Consider the following 26,005-nt stretch of genomic DNA (forward strand, 5'->3'; position numbering starts at 1 on the left):
TAATGGAGGATGAGGATATGCATAATCGTTCCATGTCTTCGCAAGGTGAGGAAGACGAGCCACACAATCAATCACAATCAGAGCAACAAACAACCGACTCTCAAAAGAAGAAAAAGAAGCCAAGAGGTCCTTCAAAGGGCCTGAAATCCATGCCTGGGATTCCTAGAGTGCTTGAATGGGATGAATTGTGTCGACCCATTGGAAAGTGGGCAAAAGCATACAAAACTCATCTTGGTGAAATAAGCCGTGCAAAAGTGTCTATATTGTATAAATATTGGAATCAAGTTCCACAAGGAATAAAAGACACTTTGTGGGAAGATGTTAAGGTAATATTCACTATTAAATGTTAAATGTTATACTATTATATGATCATTTTGACATTATTTGAGTATGAAAAAAACAATTTATTTGAATATGATGAAATTATTTACTAACTTTTTTTTTTTAATTTTTTTTGTAGAGAGAGTTTCAAATCGAAGAAGATGAAGACAAGAAAAAAAAAGGTCCTACGCACTTGTGATAAGTGTTGTAGAGATTTTAAAACAAAATTGGTCAGTGGTTGGATCACATGTACTAGGAATATGCCGAAGGAGAAAAGAATGCCGTATGTACTCTATGATTTCATATCTGAAGATATGTGGAAAACATTTGTGGAGGAGCATAGTACAGATGATTTTAAGGTTTGTGTGTGTATTAATATCAATGATCATGCATGTTATTAATACTTTGTTAACGGCTTCTTATGTACTATTCTCCATTTATGCTCGTGATTATAGGAAATCAGTGAGAAGGCAAGACAAAGCCAATCTTTCAACGAATACCCTCACCATTTAGGAGCCAAATCATATGGTGAAATGAATATTGTATGGCGTAGAAAAGGGTATATTCCCACAGCATCTTCAGCATCCAGTACTTCATCTTGTTCTTCGGTTGTGTCTAGTTTGTCGGATAGGACATATGCTTGGCTTCTAGCAAGATCAATAGAAGATGATAAGGGAAATCCTTATTTGCCGGATGAGAAAACAAGAGAGGTGAAAGAATCCATTGTAAGTATATAATAAGTCTTTATTTTAATTTTTAATATATTTTGTTAAGTTTATGTATTGCAACCAAAGTTTACTAACTTGAAGTCTTTGTGTAGGATAATTGGAGAAAGCAACAAGGTGATGGAAAATTTGTTCCTAATAGGCATGATGATATCTTATCTCGTGCCCTTGGGAAAAAAGATCGTAATGGTCGGGCAATAGCATTTGGCAATGGAATTGGCATTAAAGTTGTATGGGGATCCGGAGAGAGGCGTAGTGGCCGACGGGGTAGGGAAATCAGAGATGCTGAGCTGGAAGAATTAGAGGCAAGAGTAGCCCGGAGGGTACGAGAGGAGACTATGCAGGAGATGGACTCTAAAATGGATTCCATGGTTCAAGAGAAGTTTATGTTATTTGCTAAACAGATTGGTATTCAAATTCCAACTGAATTGATGGAAATGAATAACATAGGCCGGGCGACTCCACAAAATCGTAGTAGTTGCCAATCAGTGGGTAATGATCCATTTGCAAACATACAGGTATCCAAAACTTTGTTATTTTATTTTTATTATCTTTTTTTTTTTGTAATGATTTATGTCTGCGATATACTTTTAACTTTGTAACTCAATTTTTTTTTTTTTTTGTAATGATTTTTTTCTATCTTTGTAAGGAACCGGTTCCATGTCGGCTATCATTATTGAAAAATGACTCTGAGAAAGTCATTGTCGCTGAAGGTTCATATCATCCGGAGTTAATCCTTGATCATCATAGTAACCTCCTTCCAGATCACGTGAGGGTAAGTGTTGATGATTTTTTTGACGAGTTCAAAGAATTCTCGGTTCCAATTCCTTCTTCAGTCATCAAGAAACTTAAGCATGCTCAGGGTACCTTTACCCAATGGCCGAAAGACTTGGTTTCACTCATGCATGACAAGGTAAATTATTTTTATAACAATTTACATAATTTGCCATACAAAATATAGCAATTTGTTGAATAGATTTGCTTTACTATTGATTAGGAATTCATATGAAATAAGAACGATGATAACAATAAAGCGGCCAAAGAAAAAATGCAAGACAAAGTGAAAGTAGTTGAAAGTGGTCACGAAACAAAATAGTCCAACACCAATCCAAAAAACGTTTTTCTTATGGATTATGCTTTGGAAAACTTGTCTCAGAAGTGTGGGTCTTTGAATAGTTTGTTATCTTCATTACTCGAAGGTGAAACTATTAAGGTAAAGGTTGATGCTTGGACCTTTAGTTATGAAGACAGTAAGGACATCATTATCAGACGTGAAGATGTCAATCAACTTCTCACGGGAGCTTGGCTGAATATTTCAATTTTGCAAGTTTTTATGATGTAAGATATTCAAATTTCACTCTTCCCATATATACTTTATTACCATTTATAATGTTATTACATGATATATATGTAGGGCCTTGAGTGACATACTCGATACGGTGGATGTGGCTTCCATTGGATTCATGTGTCCCGAAATGATTTCAGAAACCTATTTGCATAGTGATGCAGATCGTATCCTACTATACATGACACATGTGATGGAAAAACAAAAATCTAAGCAGTTAATCTTATGCCCATACCATGAAAAGTATAAACTTTGAACTTGTATTTATTTGAACTTTGCAAATTGTTGATATTATTTACTCATTTAAAAATGTGTGTCTAATTTATTATGTAGGAATCATTGGGTTCTTTTGGTCTTATGCATGGCTAAGCGTGAAGTCATCATCTTTGATTCTTTGAGGCAGAAGCAAAATTTAGCAATTAAGTTTGCAATGACAAAGTAAGTCTAGTTTGTTATTAATGTCATGATTTTATGTGTGTGTAAGGATAATAGATGGTTTTACATATTATGTATAAATATGTTATTTGTTTCAAATGTGTAGTGCTTTTCGAAGTTACAAGGCATTAAGTGGACAATCTAGGGGAAGTAAATTGACATGGCATTTGGGACAGGTTACCTTAATTTCTTTCCCAAACTTTAAGTTTCTTAATAATTTAAGTATAGCAATTTAATTCAACTTATAAATATATTACATGTTGTGTCCTCAACAATTGGGTGGACGTGAGTGTGGCTACTACGTCATGCGTTATATGTACAAAATACTTGAACATCACCGTAGCAGTGAGGATCTTATTAAGGTATGAGTTGTCAAATATTTCATTTTTGTTTGATAAATACAATTTGATGTTAGCTACAATCTTGAATTGAAACTTTCCTCTTGTATATTTGTTGTGTTGATAGGATTTTTCAAGAACTACACCGTATACCGAGGAGGAGATAAATGAGATTCGAGATATTTGGGCAGAGTATTTTATATGTAATGTTGAACTTTAGATTTACACTTAGCGCATGTTGGACTCTTGTTTTGGATTATAGGCTTGACATGAATGATTTTAGTTAATTGGTGTTGGGATGATGAGTATAATGTCAATGATATTGAGATGTAAATTATTGGACAGGTTGTTAATATAATGCCGTCATTCCCAATTTTATGGGTAGGCCAAAATACAAAGGAGACTCTGCCGAAATTTACATTTGCATTCATTAATATTGCATTTTAATTTCAATTATTGGCGTTAGTATATTACTTTATACCACTACCAAGGAAAACAGGTACTACAAACATATACAAGCAATTATTATAATTTAAAAAAAAAAAATTCAAATCATTTGCGTCACTCATTAAACAAACAAGTGACGCAAATAAAGCAATTTTGTATTGTCTACTAAGTCATTTGCGTCACTCCTATATAAACAAGTGACGCAAATAAAAAACAAGAAGTTACTCAGTAGAGTCATTTGCGTCACTTGTTTATAAAGGAGCGACGCAAATAACTCTTATTTGCGTCACTTGTTTATAAAGGAGTGACGCAAATGACTCTTATTTGCGTCGCGCCTAGGAGCAACGCAAATGATTTAAAAGTTATTTGTGTCGCGAGCAGTTGCATCGCTCATAGAAGCGACGCAAATACACTATAAATGAGCGACGCAAATGAGCCTTTTTCTACTAGTGTAATTTGGTTCAAGACCTTTTGGAGTTGACGATCTCCTGGATCGTTAAGGGGTGTAATCTTCACCTTGTGAACGGTTTACAAGTTCCTAAAACTTGTTGGAGACTCTTTTTGCTCTAGCTTCCTTCCCTTTGGACGCCACCATGCTTAAGTGTATGATCACAGTGGGGTTCAAGCTTGGGATTAATGACTTGAAATATTCCCTACACCTACCATCTTGACACCCATTAAGACCCACGAATGGGCAATGAAAGAGAACACTAGGAGGCATAACATCCACCACAACTTGCCACAAGAGAACCGCAATACACCACGCAAACTGCACAAAAAACGTCCCAAAAACGCAACAAAGCAGCACCAAAAGCGACCAGAAACTTGCACCCAAAACGCACCCAAAACAACACCCAAACTGAGCAGAAAAGCACATCAAAAATGTACCAGAAACGGCAGCAAATAGACAATATAATTGCCAGAAAATTCGACCGAAACACGCTTGAAAACTGACGTTAAAGACGCCATAAAATGCTCTAGAAACAGACAGAAAACTGCACCCAAGAGCTGCCGAAACTGCACCAGAAACTTCCACAAAACACAACCAAAAACACACGCAGAAACAATCTGAAAGAAAACGACCTGAAACACGACCAGAAACACGCCTAGAAACTGCCAGAAACACGACCAGAAACAGCCCTTAAAACCGCCTGCCAACTGCACCGAAACAATCCCTAATACAGCCTTAAAAACCGCCGGCGAAAAATACCTTATAGCCACTTTAATTCCGCCTAAAATCCCCTTGAAAACCACCTTAGAATCGCACCCAAAAGCCACCAGAAACAGCCTAAATAGTCGCCAAAAAAATCGCTCGAAACTTCACCAAAATAAGCCTAGAAACAACCAACGAAACTCGTTGTAACTTCGCCGGAAAATGCTTGCTAAACGCCCAGAAATTGACGATCACTAAACCTGACACCTTGTCGGTGATCTTGCCAGAAAAAAAAAGACGTGGAAGATCGGTAAAGCCTAAACCTACCCAACCCTAATCGCCCAAAACCGAGAGATTATTATTATTATTGTTGTTGTTGTTGTTGTTGTGATTATTATTATTATTATTTTGACAAGATTATTATTATTATTATTATTATTATTATTATTATTATTACTACTACTACTACTACTACTACTATTATTACTACTACTACTACTATTATTACTATTATTATTGTCGTTATTATTATTATTATGATTATAATTATTATAATTGTCGTTATTATTATTATTGTCGTTGTTATTATTATTATCATTATTGTTATTGTTATTGTTATTGTTATTGTTATTGTTATTATTATTATTATTATTATTATTATTATTATTACTACTACTACTACTAGTACTATTATTATTACTATTATTATTGTCATTATTATTATTGTCGTTATTATTATTATTATGATTATAATTATTATAATTGTCGTTATTATTATTATTGTAGTTATTATTATTATTATTATTATTACTACTACTACTACTACTACTACTACTACTATTATTACTATTATTATTGTCGTTATTATTATTATTATTGTCGTTATTATTATTATTGTCATTATTATTATTATTATTGTTGTTGTTGTTGTTGTTGTTGTTATTGTTGTTGTTGTTGTTGTTGTTGTAATATAAGCTTAAAAGTATGAAATTTGGCTTTATATCATTAGCAATATCATTAGACATAAACTGAACTAAACTGAACTTATTAGAGTTGAACTGAACTGAACTGAACTGAAATTAATCTGATGAGAACAGGCCCTAAATTTTGTAAAAACTATTCAAATACTTTAAATCTTGTTCTCAGTTTTTTTTCCCTTGAAATTCTGATTAGTCTTTGTTTAGGTATTAAATATTAGAAAAATTTTCAAATTGCAACCACTTAAAGTTTGTATTTTCCAAATTGCAACCATTTTAAAAAAAAATTACAAATTTCAACCCAAAAGTATAATAAATTGTAAATTGCCACCCAATAGTTATGCTCCAAGAAGGACATAGGGGTCAGGCATAAATTTATTATTATTATTTTTTAATTGAAATTGAACCTTGGTTTTCAAATTTTGGAATTGAATTTCAACATTTCAATTCTCACTTTTGAAATCAATTAAGAATCAAACATTATTATTTGAACTTTTGTATGCAACTTTACTATGATGATTGTATAGAAATTCAAAAAAATTCCCACCAGTTATTATGGCCTATGGAACAAGCCAATGTATGTGCAACAAGTCCCTTCACAAAACTCAAAAGAACGAAGTGTTCTATCTAGCCACTGCAAAACCAGAGCAACCATGAGGGAGTAACCTGAAAATTTTCATTCCATATGAAATCGAAATATAATGACAGGTATCCTCCCAAATGCTCTGTCTAGCCATCCTTGTTGATGCAAGAACTGGTGCACACAAATTTTATAGGATTTCCTATTGAAATAGTGTTAAATTGAATAAACACAATAGCTTCCTTCACATTGATGGCGGCCATAGCCAATATATAATATAAGAATACCCTAATAATATAGAATTAGGAAAGTAATCAAAGATACCCCAAAAGATATTCTAGCCATAAAATATGGTCACAAAATATATTCCATGATTTCCTAAATATATCCTCAATACCCCCCTCAAGTTGGAGCATGGGGATCAAAAATGCCCAACTTGGAAAGAAGAGTATCAAACTGAGTCTTCCCAAGCGCCTTAGTAAAAACATCCGCCAATTGCTCCTTAGTGGAAACATAGCATGGAGTAATTAAGCCCTCTGTAATAGCATCACGAACAATATGACAATCAATCTCAATGTGCTTCGTTCGTTCATGATCAAAAAACTGGATTTCTGGCTATATGTAGGGCAGGTTGACTATCTCAAAACAACTTGATCTCCTTAGGGTGTTGAACCCCCAAACTCAAAAGTAAGGCTTTTAACCATTTCAACTCATTTGTGATCGATGCAATGGATCGATACTCGGCCTCACCAGAAGATGTAGATATTGTAGGCTGTTTCTTGGTTTTCCAAGAAATAGGAGAATGACCAAGAAACACAAGCCAACCTGTCAACGAACGACGCATAAAAGGACACGCCGCCCAATCTAAATCACACCAACCCTGCAAAGTCAGGTCACTATCTGCACTCAACAAAATACCTTGTCCTGGGATGCCCTTTAAATAACGAACCACCCTCAGAGTTGCCTCCCACACTACTAGAAAACAGCCCATTTCCGATGGAAAAATTCTGTCAGAAACACCCTGAAATCCGTCGGAAACAGGATTTTCGACGGAAATTCCATCGGAATTGGTTGTCGGAAAAGATTTGGTAGGAAAAACGGTCTCTTCCGATGGAATTCCATCGGAAAGTGTTTCCGACGGAATTTTCCGTTGTAAGAGATTTTTAGGCACCGGAAAAGTCCGTCAAAAATTTCCGACGGAATTCATTATTCAGTCGGAAATTTACGACGGGAATTCCGTCGGAAATTAATTTCATGAAATTAAAAAAAAAAAAAAAAAAAAAAAAAAAAAAAAAAAAAAACACGCCATGCCACCACCTGCACGGCGTATCACCACCTCCAACCACCCAAAAAGCTGTTATCAACCCCACCCCCACCCAACTAATCGAACCACACCCACCTCCTAACCCTAACCTAACCAAACCCACCTCCTAGCCCACCCCACCTAACCAGACCCACCACCTTAACCGAAACACCCTACCACATACGCTAACCAAACCAAACCCACCTCTTAGCCCTAACCTAATTAGACCCACCACCTTAACCCACTCCACCTAACCCTCCCAAACTAAACCAAATCTAAACCCACCCCACCATTCACCGAGGCCCACCTAAACCAGATCTAAACCCACCCACACGGTTCACATAAACCTGGCCCACCCACCACGGTCCACCTAAACCTGGCCCACCTACCACCACCGCAGTTTCCTGACACAAACCACCCATAAATCCATCGCCACTGCAATTCAACCACACATCACCAGAAATTTTTTAAAAAATCGCAAAAACCAAAAATAAGTAATAAAAAAATAACATACCTTGAATTTCATCAACAAAACCCCGAAATTGGCTTGATTTTGGGTTTTAAAGGTCAAATTCGACCATGAAAACTCTAGATCAAGAGTTTTCATGGTCGAATTTGACATGAAAAACCTTACTTATTCAAAAAATTAAAACCCTAGTCGAGTTTAATGTTGATATATACGTGAAGAGAAGAAAGGGGAAAAGGAGAAGAAGGGGCGAAGAAGAAGATTCGGCAGCACTGCAGAAGAAGGGAGAAGAGAGAGGAGGAGGGAGGAAAAATGGAAAGAAAGGAAAAAGGAAAAGGGGCGGAGAAAAAGAGAGGAGGAGGGAGAAGGAGAATAGGAAGAATAAGGGGAGGAGAGAGAAGGAGAACGAGAGGTTGAAAGAAGGAGAAGGGGGAAAAAGAAAGATAAGGGGCGCAAAAGAGGAAGGGGTTGTTTTAGGGTTTATCAATTATTAAAAGGTTTTATTTTTAAAAAAAAAATATGTTCCGACGGAAATTTCCGACGAATTTAATGGTACTTTACGACGGAATTTCCGTCGTAAAGTACACATATTCCGACGGATCTATATTCCATCGAAAATTTCCGACGGAATTGTTGAATTCGTCGGAAATATCCGACGGAATAAATATCCGTCGAAAATTTTGAATTTTTCGACGGGATTATGGGTCTGTCAGAACCCATCCGTCGGAAATAGGTTGTTTTCTAGTAGTGATAGTGCTCACTACGAGGATCTTGCACATACTACGAGAGAATATGAACAGAATACGCCAAATCCGATCTAGTAAACCGAGAGATAAATTAACCGCCTTACCAGTCGTTTGCGATAAGACTCAAGAGTCGCAAGTAACTCATCACTAGCAAGACTAAGCTTGTGATTTTGCTCAATCGGAAAACCACTTGGCTTTGCCCCTAACAACCTTGCTTCTGAAATAATATCCAAGGTGTATTTTCGTTGACGCAAAAACAAACCAGATTTACTACGAGCAACTTCGATGCCCAAAAAATACTTCAAAGGACCAAGATCCCTCCTCTTGAAACAATCACAAAGATAAGCCTTGAACACAGTCATTGTAGCGGAATCATTCCCAGAAATAATAAGATCATCAACATAAACTAAGACATTAAGCTGAACTTTGCCATTAGTGCATGTGAAAAGAGAATAATCAGAATAAGACTGAAGAAAATTGTACCCTTTCAGAGTCGTAGTCAATTTTGTAAAGCAACACCTCGGAGCTTGTTTCAACCCATACAAAGACTTTCTCAAGCGACACACCAAACTCGGATATGAGCTCTCAAAACTAGGAGGTAATTTCATGTACACCTCCTCATCCAGATCGCCATGTAAAAAGGCATTATGAACGTCCATTTGATGAAGCTCCCAATTTTTAAAAGCAGCTATAGCAAGAAAAGCGCAAATTGTAGTCATTTTTGCAACTGGTGCAAAAGTCTCACCATAATCTATACCTTCTCGTTAATCTCACCATTGGACAAAAATTTTGTCTTGTACACCCATTGACTGCCTAGAGCTTTCTTGCCGGGAGGAAGGCGCTCTAAGGTTTAAGTCTCGTTATCTTCTAATGCCCTTATTTCATCTTTCATAGAACGTCGCCAACCATCAGATTTCATGGCTTCCTTAAAAGATCTTGGATCTTTTCCCTGAACCACGACTGCAAGAAACTTGCGATAATTCACATAAAACATGTCACAATTTATATAATGTGCTAAAGGATATGGCATACCAGAAGGAGTGTTGGAGGACGGAGTGGACAGAGACGGACTATTAGCAAAAACGAAATGAGTCACGTAATCTTGAAGCTTAACTGAAGGAATTTTCTCACGAAAACCCCTTCCCAAGGCCTTCAGTTGAAGCGGCTCAGCACCTATGGGCTAGTCGGTGTGAGCCTGATGCTACTCGGCAGTAGCAGTGTTGCTGCTGTGAGACTTGACATGGCCAGTATTGTGCTGCTGTTGCGACGTTGCTGACCCCGCGGTGGAAGCAGAAGTTGAATGAGTATTTTGCCTAGCCGAGGGATCCCCTGCGCCCGCAGGCTGCTCTGTGTGTGGGGCTAATTGATCCATGCTTGGGGCAGTCTGCACAACTTCATTTGAACCACTATTTTCCACCCCTAAATCTCCGAAATTATCATCAAACACATCATACTCCAAAAAATCCTCATGCACTTCACCATTTTGTCACCATGTGGCACTATATTCACCTCCTCCGGAATATCATAAGGGAATACACCCTCAAAAAACTTTACATCTCGAGACACAAAAAAAAAATTAATTCAAGATCATATAATAACCAACCCTTCTTGCCAAAGGGATAACCCATAAAAACACATTTTCTACTACGACTTGCAAATTTATCACCATTAGTTTTCTGATTGTGAGCGAAACAAAGACACCCAAACGTGCGAATAGTATCAAAATGAGGTGGTTTATTAAAAAGGATTTCGAATGGAGTTTTGTTTTGAAGTAAAGAATAGGAGTTCGATTAATTTAAGTGAGCGGCAACAAGAACACACTCACCCCAAAAATAAATGGGCAATTTAGCTTGAAATCTCAAGGCTCTCCCTACTTCCAAATTGTGTTTATGTTTTCTCTCTACCCTCCCGTTTTGTTCGGTGTACCCACACAAGAGGTTTGAAAAATAATCCCAGTGGCAGCAAAAAAATCAAGCAAGCAATTAAACTCGATACCATTGGCACTTTGCACAACTTTAATTGTCTGGGGAAATTGTTTGCCTACCATAGCAACAAACGAAAAAAACATACGAAACATCTCAGTTTTATCGATCAACAAATATATCCACATTGCTCTAAAATAATCATCAACAATTGTCAAAAAATAACGAGCTCCGCACGACGAAACATGACAATATGGACCCCATTAATCACAATGAACTTTCTCAAATATTCTAGACGCTTTATTATCAATTAAAGGAAATCTATCTCTAGGATGTTTTGCACGCATACAAACTTCACACCCCTTATCAAGACTATCTTTGCAATAAACAGTAGGAAGCAACTTAACTACTTTCTCGGAAGGATGACCCATACGACGATGCCATAGCTCCAAATTAGACCTTGCATCAATAGCACCCACATGATGCACGGAATCCGATTTGCTAAAATAGTATAATCCATCCCTCCGAGCTCTCGTTCCAAGCAACTCCTTCGTTTAATCCTGTATAGCACACATAATGAGTTAAATTGGACAATACAATTGAGCTCATCGTTAAGCTGTGAAACAAAAAGTAAATTACAACTCAAATTAGGGACATAGAGCACCCTAGTTAGAGTGATTTTGTCCGACAAATGAACAGAACCAATAAGAAAAGTCGACACTGTTTCACCGTTCGGTAACCCTACATGACATTCAAACCTCTTTGTATCAAAAAGCCAAGATTTTTCTCCGACCTGTAACATAATGTGTGGCTCCTGTATTAATAATCCAAGAGGTATCATCAAACTTATTATTCGAACAATTTTCTAAAATTTTGGTATTACCCACCAAACTTGTAATTGTATGCCATTGTTCACTTGGAAATAATTGCCCACTTGAATTCATAATATGATTGTTGGCTGATTTAGTACTAGAACTACTATTGTACTATAAATTGGTGGCGGTGGATTGCTGCCGTCCACCGTAGTTGAACGAGAAAAAAAAAAAAAAAAATTTCAACCTAGTCTTGATACCATGCTAAATTAAATAAACACAATAGCTTCCTTTTCATTGATGACGGCCATAGCCAATATATAATACAAGAATACCCTAATAAGATAAAATTAGGAAAGTGGCAAATACAAGTTAATCTGCCAGATAAACGAATTTTTGTTAATCTGCCAGATAAACGAATTTTTGTTAATCTGGTGGCATTTTTGTAAATATATTGAAGACGTGGTTATTTATTCAGTACTTTTGGTGAGCTCTCCAATTACTGTTTGCAACTTGAATTTACTGTTTGATGAGAAAATTACACTTGTACTCATCAACTAGTACATGAAAAGACACATGTACCCCTTCACTGGTACTTGAAAAGACGATTATACCCCAGATAAACAAATTTGTTTATCTGGTGAATTAACTGGATACAGCTCTTAGGAAAGTAATCAAAGATACCCTAAAAGATATTCTAGCCATAAAATATGGTCACAAAATATATCCCATCATTTCATAAATATATTCTCAATACATAGAAACCATTCCTGCTTTCTTAAATTACAATAAGATTCTTTTTCAGAGACAAAAGCTCGACTACAAAAAAATTTATCAAGATGTCATAGAACTTATTGTACTCGACTACTTCCTATCATAATTAACTGATGCCATTGGCTGCTAACCTACGTATCTTTATTCTCAACCCCACCAACCTATTCTTGATCTGATCAAGTTGTTTTTTACCACGTCGAAGCAAGTATTCTATATAAACAAAATTCTTGCAATCAATTCTTCCAAGCAGTAGACCTGAAATGCAATATTACGGAGCAAGCAGTAGACAGTAATCAAAAGAACAAGCTTGTCCCCAGACTTCAGTAGGAGATCATCACATAAAATTGCACTCAAATGCAACACCCTTGCGAAACAAAGATGACGGAGCAACAAGCTAAAAGCTGTGGAGTAACAGTTTCAAGCAACCAATTGCAAATACAAGCTATACTCGTCCTCAAAATGTAGCAAAATTATATCACAAGCTTTAATCAACTAGCAGAAACAGATTTTTTTTCATTACAATAGATGTCCTAAGAAGAATGCACATGTAACTCAACGAGTTTAATACAGCTTGTATGTATGTAGTCCACTTCATTACAAAGACGTGGTCACTGGTAAAGATGGGAAAGAAATGTAGAATCACTAATACACATTTTGGGAGATTCTGCTCCAGTTCAAGAGATAGAAAGATGGTTAGCAGTGAAATTTGATCGGGCTTCCAAAAATAAATGAAGGAATTGGTAGAAATGGAGGCAGCGGCTAGGATGAGAAAGAGGAGAAAAATTACAAGTTCTTTTTGTGCTTCCCTGGCTTTTCCTTCAACTTTTCAATTTTTCCACTTACAACACTACTTTGGTTACTGACTGACCCTTCTTCAGCACTGCACATTTGAGACTTGAGCCTGAAACCCAACTTCTTGGACACATTTCCCCAAGCACTTGAACTCTTACCTCGACCAAGTTTTTCAATTTCATTTCTCATGTTTGTGCACTCCTGCTCGAGCTCAGAAACCCGCATTCTCATGTTGTCCATTCCAACTTTCAATACCTGATTCTCTCTCACTGCGGTAGCCCAACCTCCTTCATTGGATCCAACGACGCCACTTCTCAACTGTCTGGAGCCTTCAAGATTCTCTGAAACCAAAAAGCAGCCAGCAATCGAATTCCTTAACTGGAGCTGCTCAAAGAAGAGGACTTGTACTACTATTCTTAGGGGCAACCTCTCATTCTGGGCGGCATGGGTACAAGCTTCCAAGGATAATTTCTGACAATCCATTAGCCTACACAATTGTTCTCTCTCTGCTTCTGATAACCAAGGATGAGACTGCATATAACAAAATCATCATTAGACACACAGAAGATAGGGCATGGTATAAATAAATATAAACAAACTTACAAATACCTTGATAAGGAGACAGATCACAAGAGGAAAGAAAGAATAAATAGAATAGGTAATTAGCCAGAATACAGGAAACGATAAATATGGACTGTACTGAGAACATTACCAGATCTTCAACTTTCAACACTCTCTTCGTTTTTTCTTTTTTTTTTGGGTGGGTGGGGGTGGGTTATGCAAAGGAGGATCAAAAGCCAATAAAGCTAGGGGTACTAAAATTATAAAAACTTAAGATAGCATACAAATTGATGATTCTTTAAGGCGGTCCCTCTCACAAAGCTTAGGAAGGACATGAGTAAATTTGTAAAAACATTGTAACTGCATTGGCCTTTGAAGTTAAAGGCTATTAACACCCAAGGCCAGAGGTGATCTATGAGTTTTACCAAAGCTGAAAGAGGGAAAATGCTTTCTGAAAAGGATACTTCAATTAATAATCAACAGGTGGACCAGATTCCATGAGAAGAGATGCAACAAAATAGATACAAAGTATGTAACTATTTAAAATTACCTTAAGATATATGTCAATAGCACGATAAAGGCCGTCATCCAAGGGCCTTGCAAACTCCGGAACAGCTCCAGCAAGGGCTTGAAATTTAGGAAGTTTTAGATTAATATCAGGTGCCACCTCAGCAAGGTACCCATCAATTAATTTAGCAACCATTGTAATAGGGGTCAAAGAAGGTGAGCCTATCAATTGTCCATCATCAATGGAACAAGGGGAGGCACCCCCATTTGCCTGATCCATGATGAGGAAATCCTCGAGAATCCTCTGTACACAATCCACATTATATAGAGTTTCCATAGAATAAGAAAAGTTGGGCATTAAAAGGTCTTCCAAATTTGCTTGATCAAGTTGCATTCCAACTCTCTTTTCCAAGGTTGATATGCAAGCTGAGTCTGCTCGAAGTATCATGGCAGTTCGAAGTAGGCCAAAAAGGAACTTTGTTGAGACAAGCCCCTTCTGCATGGGGAGCAATCGGTCAATCTCTTCAACCAATAACCTCTGGTCTTCTTCAGACGGTGGACTTGACATAGATGGAGGCCCAAGACGTGAGCTGGAATCACCTTGCCGCCGGTTTAGTCCAGGTAGATATCTTTTAGCATAATAAGCAATGGATCCAGAAATAATCTCTGATTTCATGCCCCGAGATTCCATGACTGATATCAGCCTCTTGTAAAGAGGGAAGCTCAAATTTGACGCGTCATCATACCACCAATCCGAGCTTGAATTTTTAGGTCTAGCACCTGTGCTAATGCCATTCCACAGAACACTGCCACCAGGACTTTGCATTGGGCCACCATGCTCCACAACAGGCCAGCCAAATAGATTGGGGTCAGTGCTTGCCTTGACAGCCAATGCTTCAATACATCTCTTTATAATGTTGAGTTGATCAGCAAAGGAAAGTATATTATCACATGTTTGGAGAGCTCTCAAAGACTCTTTCCAACTTTTGAGGACCACTTGAGTTAAGAATGTTTCTGTTTGAAAAATCAGATTACCTTCTCCATACTCTTCGGTCATTTCAAGATGTTCAGCAGCACAGCGCAAGTATACAACATTTGAGGATGTAAGTTCAAGTTTCACACCATAACAGAACTTCGCAACAAGTTCAAACATTTTAGCTCCACCAGGCAAATCACTTAAGCTTATAACAGAACCCTCTTCTCCTTCAACAGCTTCAGCAATTAATCTTTCCATGACACCACTCCGTGAGAGTAAAGGAAACTGTAGCAGCAAAGTTGTGAAATATGTCATGGGACTCATGGCATAAAAAAAAAAGAATAAATGTTGAAATTTTGTTTTTTCTTTTATTTTCACAGCAATACGTAATAATCCATCCAAAACTATGTAGAATACATTACAAACGTAATCGCAAACCCATCAAAATCTCATAACCCACCTAAGAAATTCCCAAAAAAAATTAACAAATAAATAAAAAAGGACATGAAGCAAAAACAACATTAGGTGCATAAGTTTTATCTTAAAGTTCACTACCAAGAATGCAATAAAAATAACATGGAAATCCTTACATCAATGCTCATATGGCCTAGTCCAAGCCACATATGATGCATCTAGCATGATTGCATTATCAGCATAAACTAGATTATGCAAGTGTCAAAAATCAAAACTACAAATTCATCTTTCTGTTTAATTTTTGAACAGTAATGCATAACAGATATTTGGTTCTGCAATAATCATAACAGCTAAATATAATGGTATATTTGTTAGGCGAGAAAAAAGGAAGAAGGTGTTAACAACTTACAACTGTGGACATAGAGTGTAAGATCATTAACAATATTTCAAGCTTAGAAGCAAATTTTCCCTCAAATGGATAAATGAAAAAATGAAAAATCTTGAACTTAGATGGTTTCCAACAAACTCACAATGGACAGAATAATATTTTTAAACAATTAAATCAGAACATTAATGGTTTAGCCACCTTCCTCGTATATTTATGCCAACTATATAGAAAGAGAAATGGCATTTGATCCCAAACCTTGTATTTATCCAGAACTTAAAGTTAACCTACTCATATCTGATACTTATTCAATAAAGATATATCCCTGAGCACCAAAACTTAAGTTTGGTGCATATTGCAAAATTATATTAGTTGTTTGTACAGTTCATGAGGAATTTCTTACTATGAGAAGAGATGAATGTCTGTATATTTTAAACTGAATGTGCATATTTTTTCTACTAAATGTGCTAATTTTATTTTTGAGCTAATAAATATTTCAATTTCTGGAGAAACAGAATAGTGCACATTATGTTTACAATTTATGCACATCGAATTTTAGTCAAATTTTTTTTGCACAATATATATAAAACTAAAAGTTTCATGTTGCAAAAAAGGCTAAATGAAAGAGAGGAAATAAACACAATAATTTCCCAAATATACACTCTTGTCTTGTTGTTGACTTCTAATAACCATTTTGTTACCTATATTATTGGTTCAACCTGGCTTTATGATTGGTAGATCTAAATTGACAGGGTTAAAAGTTGAATAATTACGAAGTATTTTTCAAGATTGTACATAATATGTCTTTGACATGGTAGAGCATACTGCATAGCTCGTCTTATTTTAGAAAGAAATTATAGTACATTTTGTAGAAAAAATAAGCAAATTTAAATGCTTAAGCAAGCTACAATGTATTGGTTGACACTTCCTTCACCCTTATATTCCTCCAATGGAGGTAGTAACAACGAAAAGGTTCATTGAATTTATATCGATCCTATAAACTACCTCTGCAATAAATCATCTTTTCTAACAAACCATCTTATTTATGTGATTAAAACTTCTTAAAATATTACGGAGAGAAAACAGATTAAAGCTATCATACAGTCAACAAAAACATATGACAATTAAACATCAGTGCAAACTGGAAAACAGAGATTTTCATCAATGGCAAGTTGATTAAATTAAATGGAAAATTGCCAAAAGAAAAGGAAGAAAAGAGGTGCAAATTACCTTGTGGAGATGGAAAGACATTTCTCCAACTTCAACAACAATATCGCTTGGAAGACCAGTTGTGCAGAACCTGTAAGTGGTAAAGAGAGCAATTTTTCAAAGTGTAAAATCAGATAGCAAACTTGATATATAAAAGGAGACTTATATGCGAGAACCAATGGCAGACGCTGCTCATACAATTATGCAAACAATAACAAGTTTCTTGAGTTGTGGATATAAGTTCATAAGTTAGCTAAGGCTCTGTGAGGCATATAGAAAAGTTTCATATGTCCACCACAATGGAGTAATTTTGAGAGCAATGGAGCACATGATTAACAACAATTCCAAAACATTGGTAAGAATGAAATTTCTCAAGTCAGATATGACAGTTTGGTTTGAAGTTGAAACAGTCACTTTTAGTCTTTTGCTCATTGACCTCTCTCTCAGTTCATAAACAACTTGTCCATTATCATTTTCTGCTACATTTTTTTTTGTTTGATATCGTACATTTAGCCTTATTTCTTCCAATTTAACATTAATGACATGAATTCCACCACCACAACTAATGAGTCATCTAAGACCAACAGTCTGTGTTACTCGCAGGAGGATATCAGTGCCATACTGCCAAATTGAGAGCTATCTAAAGATAAGGACACAGGACACAGGACACAGGACACAGGACACAGGACACAGCATTTGTGAAACGTAAGCCCTACTTAACAAGAAGCTTACATATAATTACACAAAGACTAGATTGTTAGCTAGTTTCTTATCTCAATCCCCACAAGCCTGAGAGTCCAAACAGATACATAAAACAAAATAAAAGTTCAGATGACATAGCTTATAATTTAGCACCATGATGAAGTCTTAAACAAAGTATGCCCTAATATAAGGCCACTAACAACCAATAAGCCCAAGTTCTAACAAAAAGCCTAATTTAGAGAGAAACAATTATATTCCTCTTATCTATCAGTCTACCTACTCTTCTGTTACAATTTTTAACACTCTTCCCTTAAGAAAAATGCTAGAAACATATATAGATACGAAATATCACCAAAATAAAACGAACAAACTGGCAACATTCATCACAACCCTGACAAAATTACTTTAGGTTGATTAAAAATGTCATATACAAACATTTTATGATAATGCATTATTCATTCTATCTTGCCCTAGTCTTAGTATCGAGTATCGAGCACATATACTTGAGGTAAAATGAAGTAACACTAATCCTAATATTCCTAACCCGAAGAGGCTGCTAATTCTGGATTATAACAGCAATAACATCAAAGCATTGAATAAAATAGAATGAAACAGAAATCAAAAATGAGAGAAACATTTACCATGCCTGCCCTTTTCTCTGAAATGCATCACTCTTAGATCCCAACTTCACACAAGCCATTTTTTCCACGATGCAGTCCAAAAATCAAAGTGACAGTAACTTGCTCCCTTCTTCAGAGAACACAAATAAGCACCCTTCAAATCAAATTTTACCAAAACCTAAAATTTCAACACAGAATCAAATGTAGCCTCTTTAATAAGCAACTCTGCATCAAAATCAACCCTAAACCTCAACAAAATCACCCATTTTTAATGCAAAATCAGCCAAAATTTGAGCAAATCAACGAGTAAAGAAGCAAAACCCAGTTCATTCCAATCGCAAAACAAACTGCTTAAACAAGCAAAACCCAAATCTGTAACCAAAACTAACCTACCTTACCATAACAACCCAGAAAAAATAAATTAAAAAAAACACAGAAATTAGGTCAACACCTCAAAGATTGAGTAAATAACACTTGAGAGTACTAAAGTTTGCAAAAAGTTTCACTTAAGGTACTGAAGATTCAAAAGTTTCAATAAAAGTACTCAACCCATAAGTAACCTACTACAACAAGTAAACATTTGCCAAAAAAAAAAAAGGAAAATAAAAATGCTAACATAAATGCAGAAGGTACTAATGTATGGGTTGTTCAATGATTTTGTTGTTACAAACTAGCCGTTAGACCTCAAAAAATTACTTGCTTCCATTTATATTCTTCCTCATTGCCATCTTCGACATTCAGACCTTGCATCAAATTGAAAAAAAAAAAATCACACGCAGCAGTTCCAAAAATTCAAGGAAAATCATATGCTTGTGGCCATTCTTGAGGACCATCTCAAGCAGAAAGTCATATGCTTTCATGTACTTCTCCTTGGTGAAAAACTCATTGACATAGCCTTCTGCATAATCTAGTCTGCTTTCATGACACCCATTCCTCATACAAGCTAAACAACATTATTTCATTCAATTAGGCCAAAAATATCATCAAAATAGCCTTACTGCATAATCTAGTCTTCTTAATATCACTCGGTATCCACACAATTAACAATTTAGTAAATATAACACAAAGTCACAAATCAAACCGTTCCAAAATCGCATTTCATCCAATTAGCCGTCATTAAATCAACCAATAATTACCATAAAATATCATCATGATCATATTCAACAAATCAAAACCCAAATTACACTCAAACAAAACAAAAAACGAATAAAAAAATTCATTCATTCACAACAAAATTGCATTCAATTTGACCAAAAACAGCATAGCAGCATAATCTAATTTCACTCAAAATCCAAACACAGTCAACAATGTAGTAAAACAACACAAATCAAACAGTTTCAAAATCGCAATTTATCCAATTAACCATAATTTAATCAACCAACAATTACCACAAACACCATCACGATCATTTTCAACAAAATATAAACCTAAATTACACTCGAACAAAACAAAAAATTAAACAGAAAAATTCAATCGAGCAACAACAAAGTGAAATTAAAAGCCCTAATATAGCGAAAAACCTGATGGTCTTAGCAAGGTAATTGGAAACAATGGTTTTCCAATAAGGACCCAAAGCCGCAGTCCCTTCAACGAGTATAAGCTGCTTTTCTGCCATTGAAATTGTCCGCCATTGAAATTCAGCTTAGAGCATGAAAATTTTGGCGGGGTTGAATTGAGGAGAGAGAAATTGATTCAATTGTTTGTTGGTTGTTTAATTTGAGATGTTTCATACAAAAACCCAGGTTGTTTAATTTGTTGTTTTTTTTTTAAGGAATAAGAAGGGGAAAACCGGTCGGAGCAAGTTTCCACCGAGAGTTTTGTCTGGAGTGAAGGTTTGAGTACCTTCATTGAAACTTTTGAAAATTCAATACCTTAAGTGAAATTTTTTGCAAACTTTAGTACTATCAAGTGTTATTTACTCCTCAAAGATTCTTCAGTACTATCAAGTGTTATTTACTCCTCAAAGATTCTTCCTTCAAAATTGATTAAGGATAAAAAAAAAATCAAAAAACCCAGCTCAAGAAGAGCAAGAGGCAGAAGATCCCAAAATTGGACCTTAATAAGGGGGATATTAATCATTACACGATACTGTACTAAAGTATAAAGGGAACAAAGAGACAGCATTTTGCTGTAACTTTTTATGGCTTCTAATGAAGAATTAAATATGATTTACAAAGGGTAATAATTGTAGCGTCAAGGAAAGGGACCCTTAATTCCTTAAAGCTGAGAAATAAAAAAAAAAAAAAAAAAAAAAAAACAAAAACAAAAACAAAAACAAAAACAAAAACAAAAAAAAAAACAAAAAAAAAAACTTGAACATGCGTATTAATGGCAGCTTGGAAAAATAACTTCCAAAAAATAGTGTAATCTCCCTTTTTGGTTGAGCATGTGGGGGGTTTTTGCCTTCATCGGTACTCGTGTTTTTCTTGAAATTTGCTGCTTAGATTCTTTTTACTAAGCGTTTCAAATTATATTTTACTACAGGAGTAGTTTTTACTACGAGTAGGTATGTAGGATTACTCTCTCTGTTTTTTTTTTTTTTTTAATACATCAATTTCACCGGTACATTTGCCGAGACACAATTTTGACCATTAATATCTTTAATTGTCTATTACGAGTAGTAAAAACTGCAGCAAAATTATATTATGAAACTAGACATTATGACTAATCTAATGATATACTATTATATAATAACATTTATTTATATTTTAGAGGTGAAAAAATTAAGTCAATCATGTTATGTAAATAGTGCAATTGTCAAAGTAATGCATTTAAAAAAAAACGGAGGGGATATTTGTTTTCTAGATAACTCACTCAGCTGATACTAAATTAATCTTCGATCCATTTTTTTATTCAAATACTTTACGGAGTACTTGTTTTACTTTGTACAACTAGTTTTTTAACCGGGGTGATGCCCCAAAGTTACTATATTAATTTCATGATTGAATTCCTTATTTATATTTAATTTTAATTTTAATAGAATGGCATACAATATATAAATAGCTTAGTGGCTAACGCTATGCATTTAAAACTTAAAGGTTGTGGGTTCAAATTTGGTACACACCATATTTTTAAGCACGTAAATGAAAGACTTGCATGGTTGCTTGAGGAAGATGTGCACGTGACACCTAAATTTCATTAGGAACGCTTTTTAATATATAGTATATATAGTATAGATAGATAGATAGATAACTAGGTTAATTTCTCATGTTATGTAGGATAATTTCACACTTTTTAAATACAGAAGATTTCAATCATGGGAGATTGGTCGAAGAGTGTGGAAAGTTGTAATCCCGAATCGTATTTTGATTGTATCTTCGAATGATTTGTTAAATTAATCTAAGTCCCTTGTGGGTTTGTTTCAAAAAAAAATTGTATTTTTAAAAATACAATTATATTTATTTTCTTCTTATTTTGCATATACATAGTGAAATGACAAATGAAGTGTAATGAAAGAGTGAATTAGACAAATCTAATAAATATCATAATATATCACTAATAAATAAAACAAAATCACGCAACTTGGCCATGCGACAACGACACTTAGCATTTCAGTTTTTCGTCAAGTGTCGCATCACGTAGGTGACAAATACTTACCTCCATTTTTTTAGTTGACACGTATTCCTTTAAAGGAAGTTTTTTTTAGTTGACATGTTTCCTTTTTGAGAAAGTTTTATACCTTACATTTACCGGTGTCTCCACTAGCTTTATCATTTTCTCTCATTCTCTCTCCTTTCTGTAATATATGTGCCTAAATTGAACGTATCAATTAAATAGAAACGGAAGAAGTAGGTATTATTGTGACACATATGATAAGTAAGGGAATTTTGGATATATTTTTTAACGTAAAAATTTCATATAATGTGTAGAGTTTTATTATTGATATACTTCTAATATTTCATGTACACAAAATTAATCATAACTTTTAATAAATATACAATAACTCGGTTTTATTTCCATTATAAAATTTTGTTTTTGAAAGTTCTTTAATATATAAGATCCATTCATAATATAATTAATTTATTTTTAAAAATAATAGAAAATTTCGTTTTGGTGGGAAAGCTCAGAGGGCAAGAACCAAGTTCAGTGGCTGGGACTCCATGTGTACTCCAAAATGCTTAGGGGGTCTCGGTTTTAGGGATATGGCCGTCTTTAATTACAATTATATCACATGCCTCCCACATATGCATGAAAACACCAATAATCTATGTCACTGAGAAAATCTATGAAGAAAATATAGGATAAGATCAGCTAGACATCTCTTACTTAACCATTTTAGCATTGCTGACTACGATAAAAGCAAAATGCTTCACAAAACAAGTCACAAACAAAGAAATTAACAAATAAAACTATTAACTGATATCTTAATTCCAGCCTAAGAGAACTTCTTAGTCTGAAATATTATTAGAATCAACCATTTACTTACTGCCCTAATGATCATACCTCAACATCAAAACTAACTGCAGCACACATTTACTCAGCTAGTGTAACCCAATTAAAATCTTTATCTGTTAAACCTTAATCAAAATGAATGTTAGCAGACATAAATCCCTGAAACTGAATTGTTTTAACAAGATCAAACAAAGACATTAACATATGACATAGCAGACCTAGCAAGTTGTTCCTACAAATAGAGCATGACATCATATTTTGTAGGATGAACTCACATATTGATGACAGATTTTTCTGAGATCAAACATAGCAGAATTTCAACTACAAATGTACACCCTTGGCTCTAGGAACTTTGATTTTGTTCAAACAAGTCACTAGAAATCTATAGTAGAAATAACACAAAATAACATCAAGGAGAGTTAGTTCTGCTGTGACCTCTGTGTAACATGGGCACATATTAGACATCCTAGTTATGCTATTTACTTGAAGAGCCAGCCTAATCAAGTCATAATTTTTCTCCCCATCTCTTTTTCTCTCTGTCTGATGATGATAAGTAGTAGGAACACATAATGGGGTAACATCACCTTTTCCTCAATTTTCTCTGACATGAATTAGAGGACTTATTTTTACACAATAGCTAACCTCCATCTCTTAAGTAAGGCTTTTCACAAAGCAACGCCCCTGTAAAGTTTAACTTTCTTTCTTTTAACTTTTTTCTTTTTACACTCTTATTCTGCTAACATTATCAATATTTCATACAGTATAAATCATTATCAGATCATGTCGCACCAATCTAAGTCGACCTTTAATTTATTTTATTTACCAACCACAAGAACATTGGAAATTCAATTCTCTATCACAACATATAAAAAAATATTGATAATACTTCGTATATATTACCAAAGGAGCAGAGCAAATTAAAGAATAAATTGTAGACATAACAACAGTTTTTGTCAAACTAAAGTAGATACCATTTTTTTAGTTGGAAATATTCCAACCAGATAGCCTGTGACAAAATTTAATAGAAAGAATAATGCATACCAAAAGAAAAACTCTTGGTTTTAAAGGGGAGCTAAAACAAGCAACCATGTAAGAAACCTTCTTACATTAGTTGAAAGACAATATTAACGCAAAATTGAAGATGAACAACCGACAAAATTAACAGAATTAAACCAACTCGTGAGTTTAAACACACAACACCACCACTAGGTAGACAACAGCCCCAACGAACACATCTCCGTTTTAATTAAATCAAAATTATTCATGAAACCTAATATCAGCACATATGGCTATACTTTCATCACCTATTCAGTTATTTAAATAATAATTAAAAAAAAAAAAAAAAAAAAAAAAAAAAGGTATAAGCCTCGTACCTAAATATAATTGAACAAAGATACTAAAATCTAAACAAAAAAGCAAGTCTGAATCAGAATCAAAATCAAAATCTGCCCATGTGATATCATAAATTGCAACTGGCATACCACACTTCACACCGAGAAAGCAGCATAAGTACACAATACACCAGGTTATAGTATTAGTATCTAGATGAAATATGACAATTAGTCAAGTAAGCTAAGTCAATCATATCAACAAAAGACATCCCAAATTCCAGCCCACAACTCCACTCCCACCTCAACCCCTGCACACCAAACCTCACGCCAACCCACACAACAATGACACCTCTAAACAATAGCAAAACACATTGCAGCCATCTAGCATCCACCAGCCTCATCCCCTCCCTCCTCGCCGCTGGCAACAACAATAATAGCAGCAAATCCCCTACTCCTGGCACCATCCAACAACGCAAGCAGCCACCTGCTGCAACAACCGCACCTCTGCCACCGTCTTCCCCACCGCAAACCAACAACCACAATAAGCAGCGTTGCCCTCACCTCTTGCCGCGCCAATCACAGCCGTCAACAACCACCACATCTCCGTTTTGATTAAATCGAAATTATTCATGAAACCTAATTTTCTTAGTTCTTAATCATCCAATTTGATTTGAAATTAATCAAGTAACTGACAATAAACAAAAATTTAATTCGAATTTTAAGGTTCTTATGAACTAAATACAAAAGGGATAATTGGAAGAATTACGCACCTTTAAAACTCGATAGAACCGTTTTTACTGAATTTCAAAACATTCTTCATGATCCAAAAGCAATGCTGATTGCAATTCTTGGAGGAGAAGCTATGCAGGAGGAAGGAGAAGTTGTGGAGGAGAACAAGAAAGCCGCCCGAGTTTGGAGCTAAAGTGAAGTTGTTCAACTTATTTTTAGTGAAAGACAAATATATACAACTGATAATTTCGACCAAAAAAAAAAACTGTCAAATTAAAGTTGATTCAATGGAGGCCAAGAGAAAGCTCAAAATGGAGGAGTGATAGTCGGTTCAGTGAAGGGAGAGCAAGCTCACCACGCCGAGAGAAAAACTCAAACGCTGCTTTTAATGGAGAATTGAGAGTACACTTTCATAGAGAAGACAAATTAAAGCTCACTGGTTGTTTTAATGAAGAAATTGAGAACGAAAAACCACATCAATCTTGAATGGAGTACGGAGCTCGTAAAATGCTTCAATGGAGGAGAGAGAAAATCAAAAAAGGGGAAATCGGGTCAAACCCTAGGACAGAGAGTATTTGGTACTAAAGTTTTCATGGTGGTGTTACTTGTATACAATCTGTCACTCATGTCTACTGTATTTATCTAATCTAGTTCTCTTTCTTCCAAAAAAATAAAGCATCATTGACTTAGTTGTATTATTTGTTCCTTATTATTGTTTTGTGATTTGGCTGGAAATATAAAAGTTATTCTAGACAAATATTGTTACGAGTAATGTTAATATACTCATACTTAATAATTTGCATTAATGCACTTTACAATACTCGGTCAGGAGTAACTCAATTAATCCCTAACCAAGTAACTCGAGTAACCTCATCAACTCAAATAACCCCTAACCGAGTAACTCATTCCTCTCAAGTAACCCCTGACTGAACCCTCAAGTAACCCCTGACCGAATTACTCGAGTAACACCTGATCGAACTCCATAAATAACCCCTGACCGAGTAACTCGAGTAAATACTAACTGAGTAACTCGAGAAACCCAT

At 35.2% G+C, this 26,005-nt stretch overlaps 1 protein-coding gene across 5 annotated transcripts; it reads right to left on the reverse strand.

Annotated features, from left to right (window-relative positions):
- Positions 1–12,637: 12,637 nt before the first annotated feature.
- LOC145586360 (BTB/POZ domain-containing protein At1g30440-like) lies at positions 12,638–25,577 on the reverse strand. 5 transcript variants are annotated; one of them, XM_081643174.1, is made up of 6 exons: positions 25,318–25,577; positions 25,004–25,151; positions 18,532–18,688; positions 17,210–17,279; positions 14,248–15,465; positions 12,638–13,667 (listed from the first exon to the last, which is right to left on the reverse strand). In XM_081643174.1, the coding sequence occupies exons 3-6, from the start codon at positions 18,588–18,590 to the stop codon at positions 13,128–13,130; spliced, it is 1,887 nt and encodes a 628-aa protein (XP_081499300.1). In that variant the 5' UTR covers positions 18,591–18,688; positions 25,004–25,151; positions 25,318–25,577; the 3' UTR covers positions 12,638–13,127. The 5 variants fall into 5 exon arrangements, with proteins under 5 accessions (XP_081499300.1, XP_081499303.1, XP_081499302.1 ...); XM_081643177.1 differs by having other exon boundaries at positions 18,532–18,637; positions 25,004–25,577; XM_081643176.1 differs by having other exon boundaries at positions 18,532–18,640; positions 25,004–25,577.
- Between the last annotated feature and the right edge of the window lie 428 nt (positions 25,578–26,005).

The sequence above is a fragment of the Chenopodium album genome, chromosome 16 (genome assembly GCF_948465745.1).
Source record: "Chenopodium album chromosome 16, dcCheAlbu1.1, whole genome shotgun sequence".
Taxonomy (NCBI): domain Eukaryota; kingdom Viridiplantae; phylum Streptophyta; class Magnoliopsida; order Caryophyllales; family Amaranthaceae; genus Chenopodium; species Chenopodium album.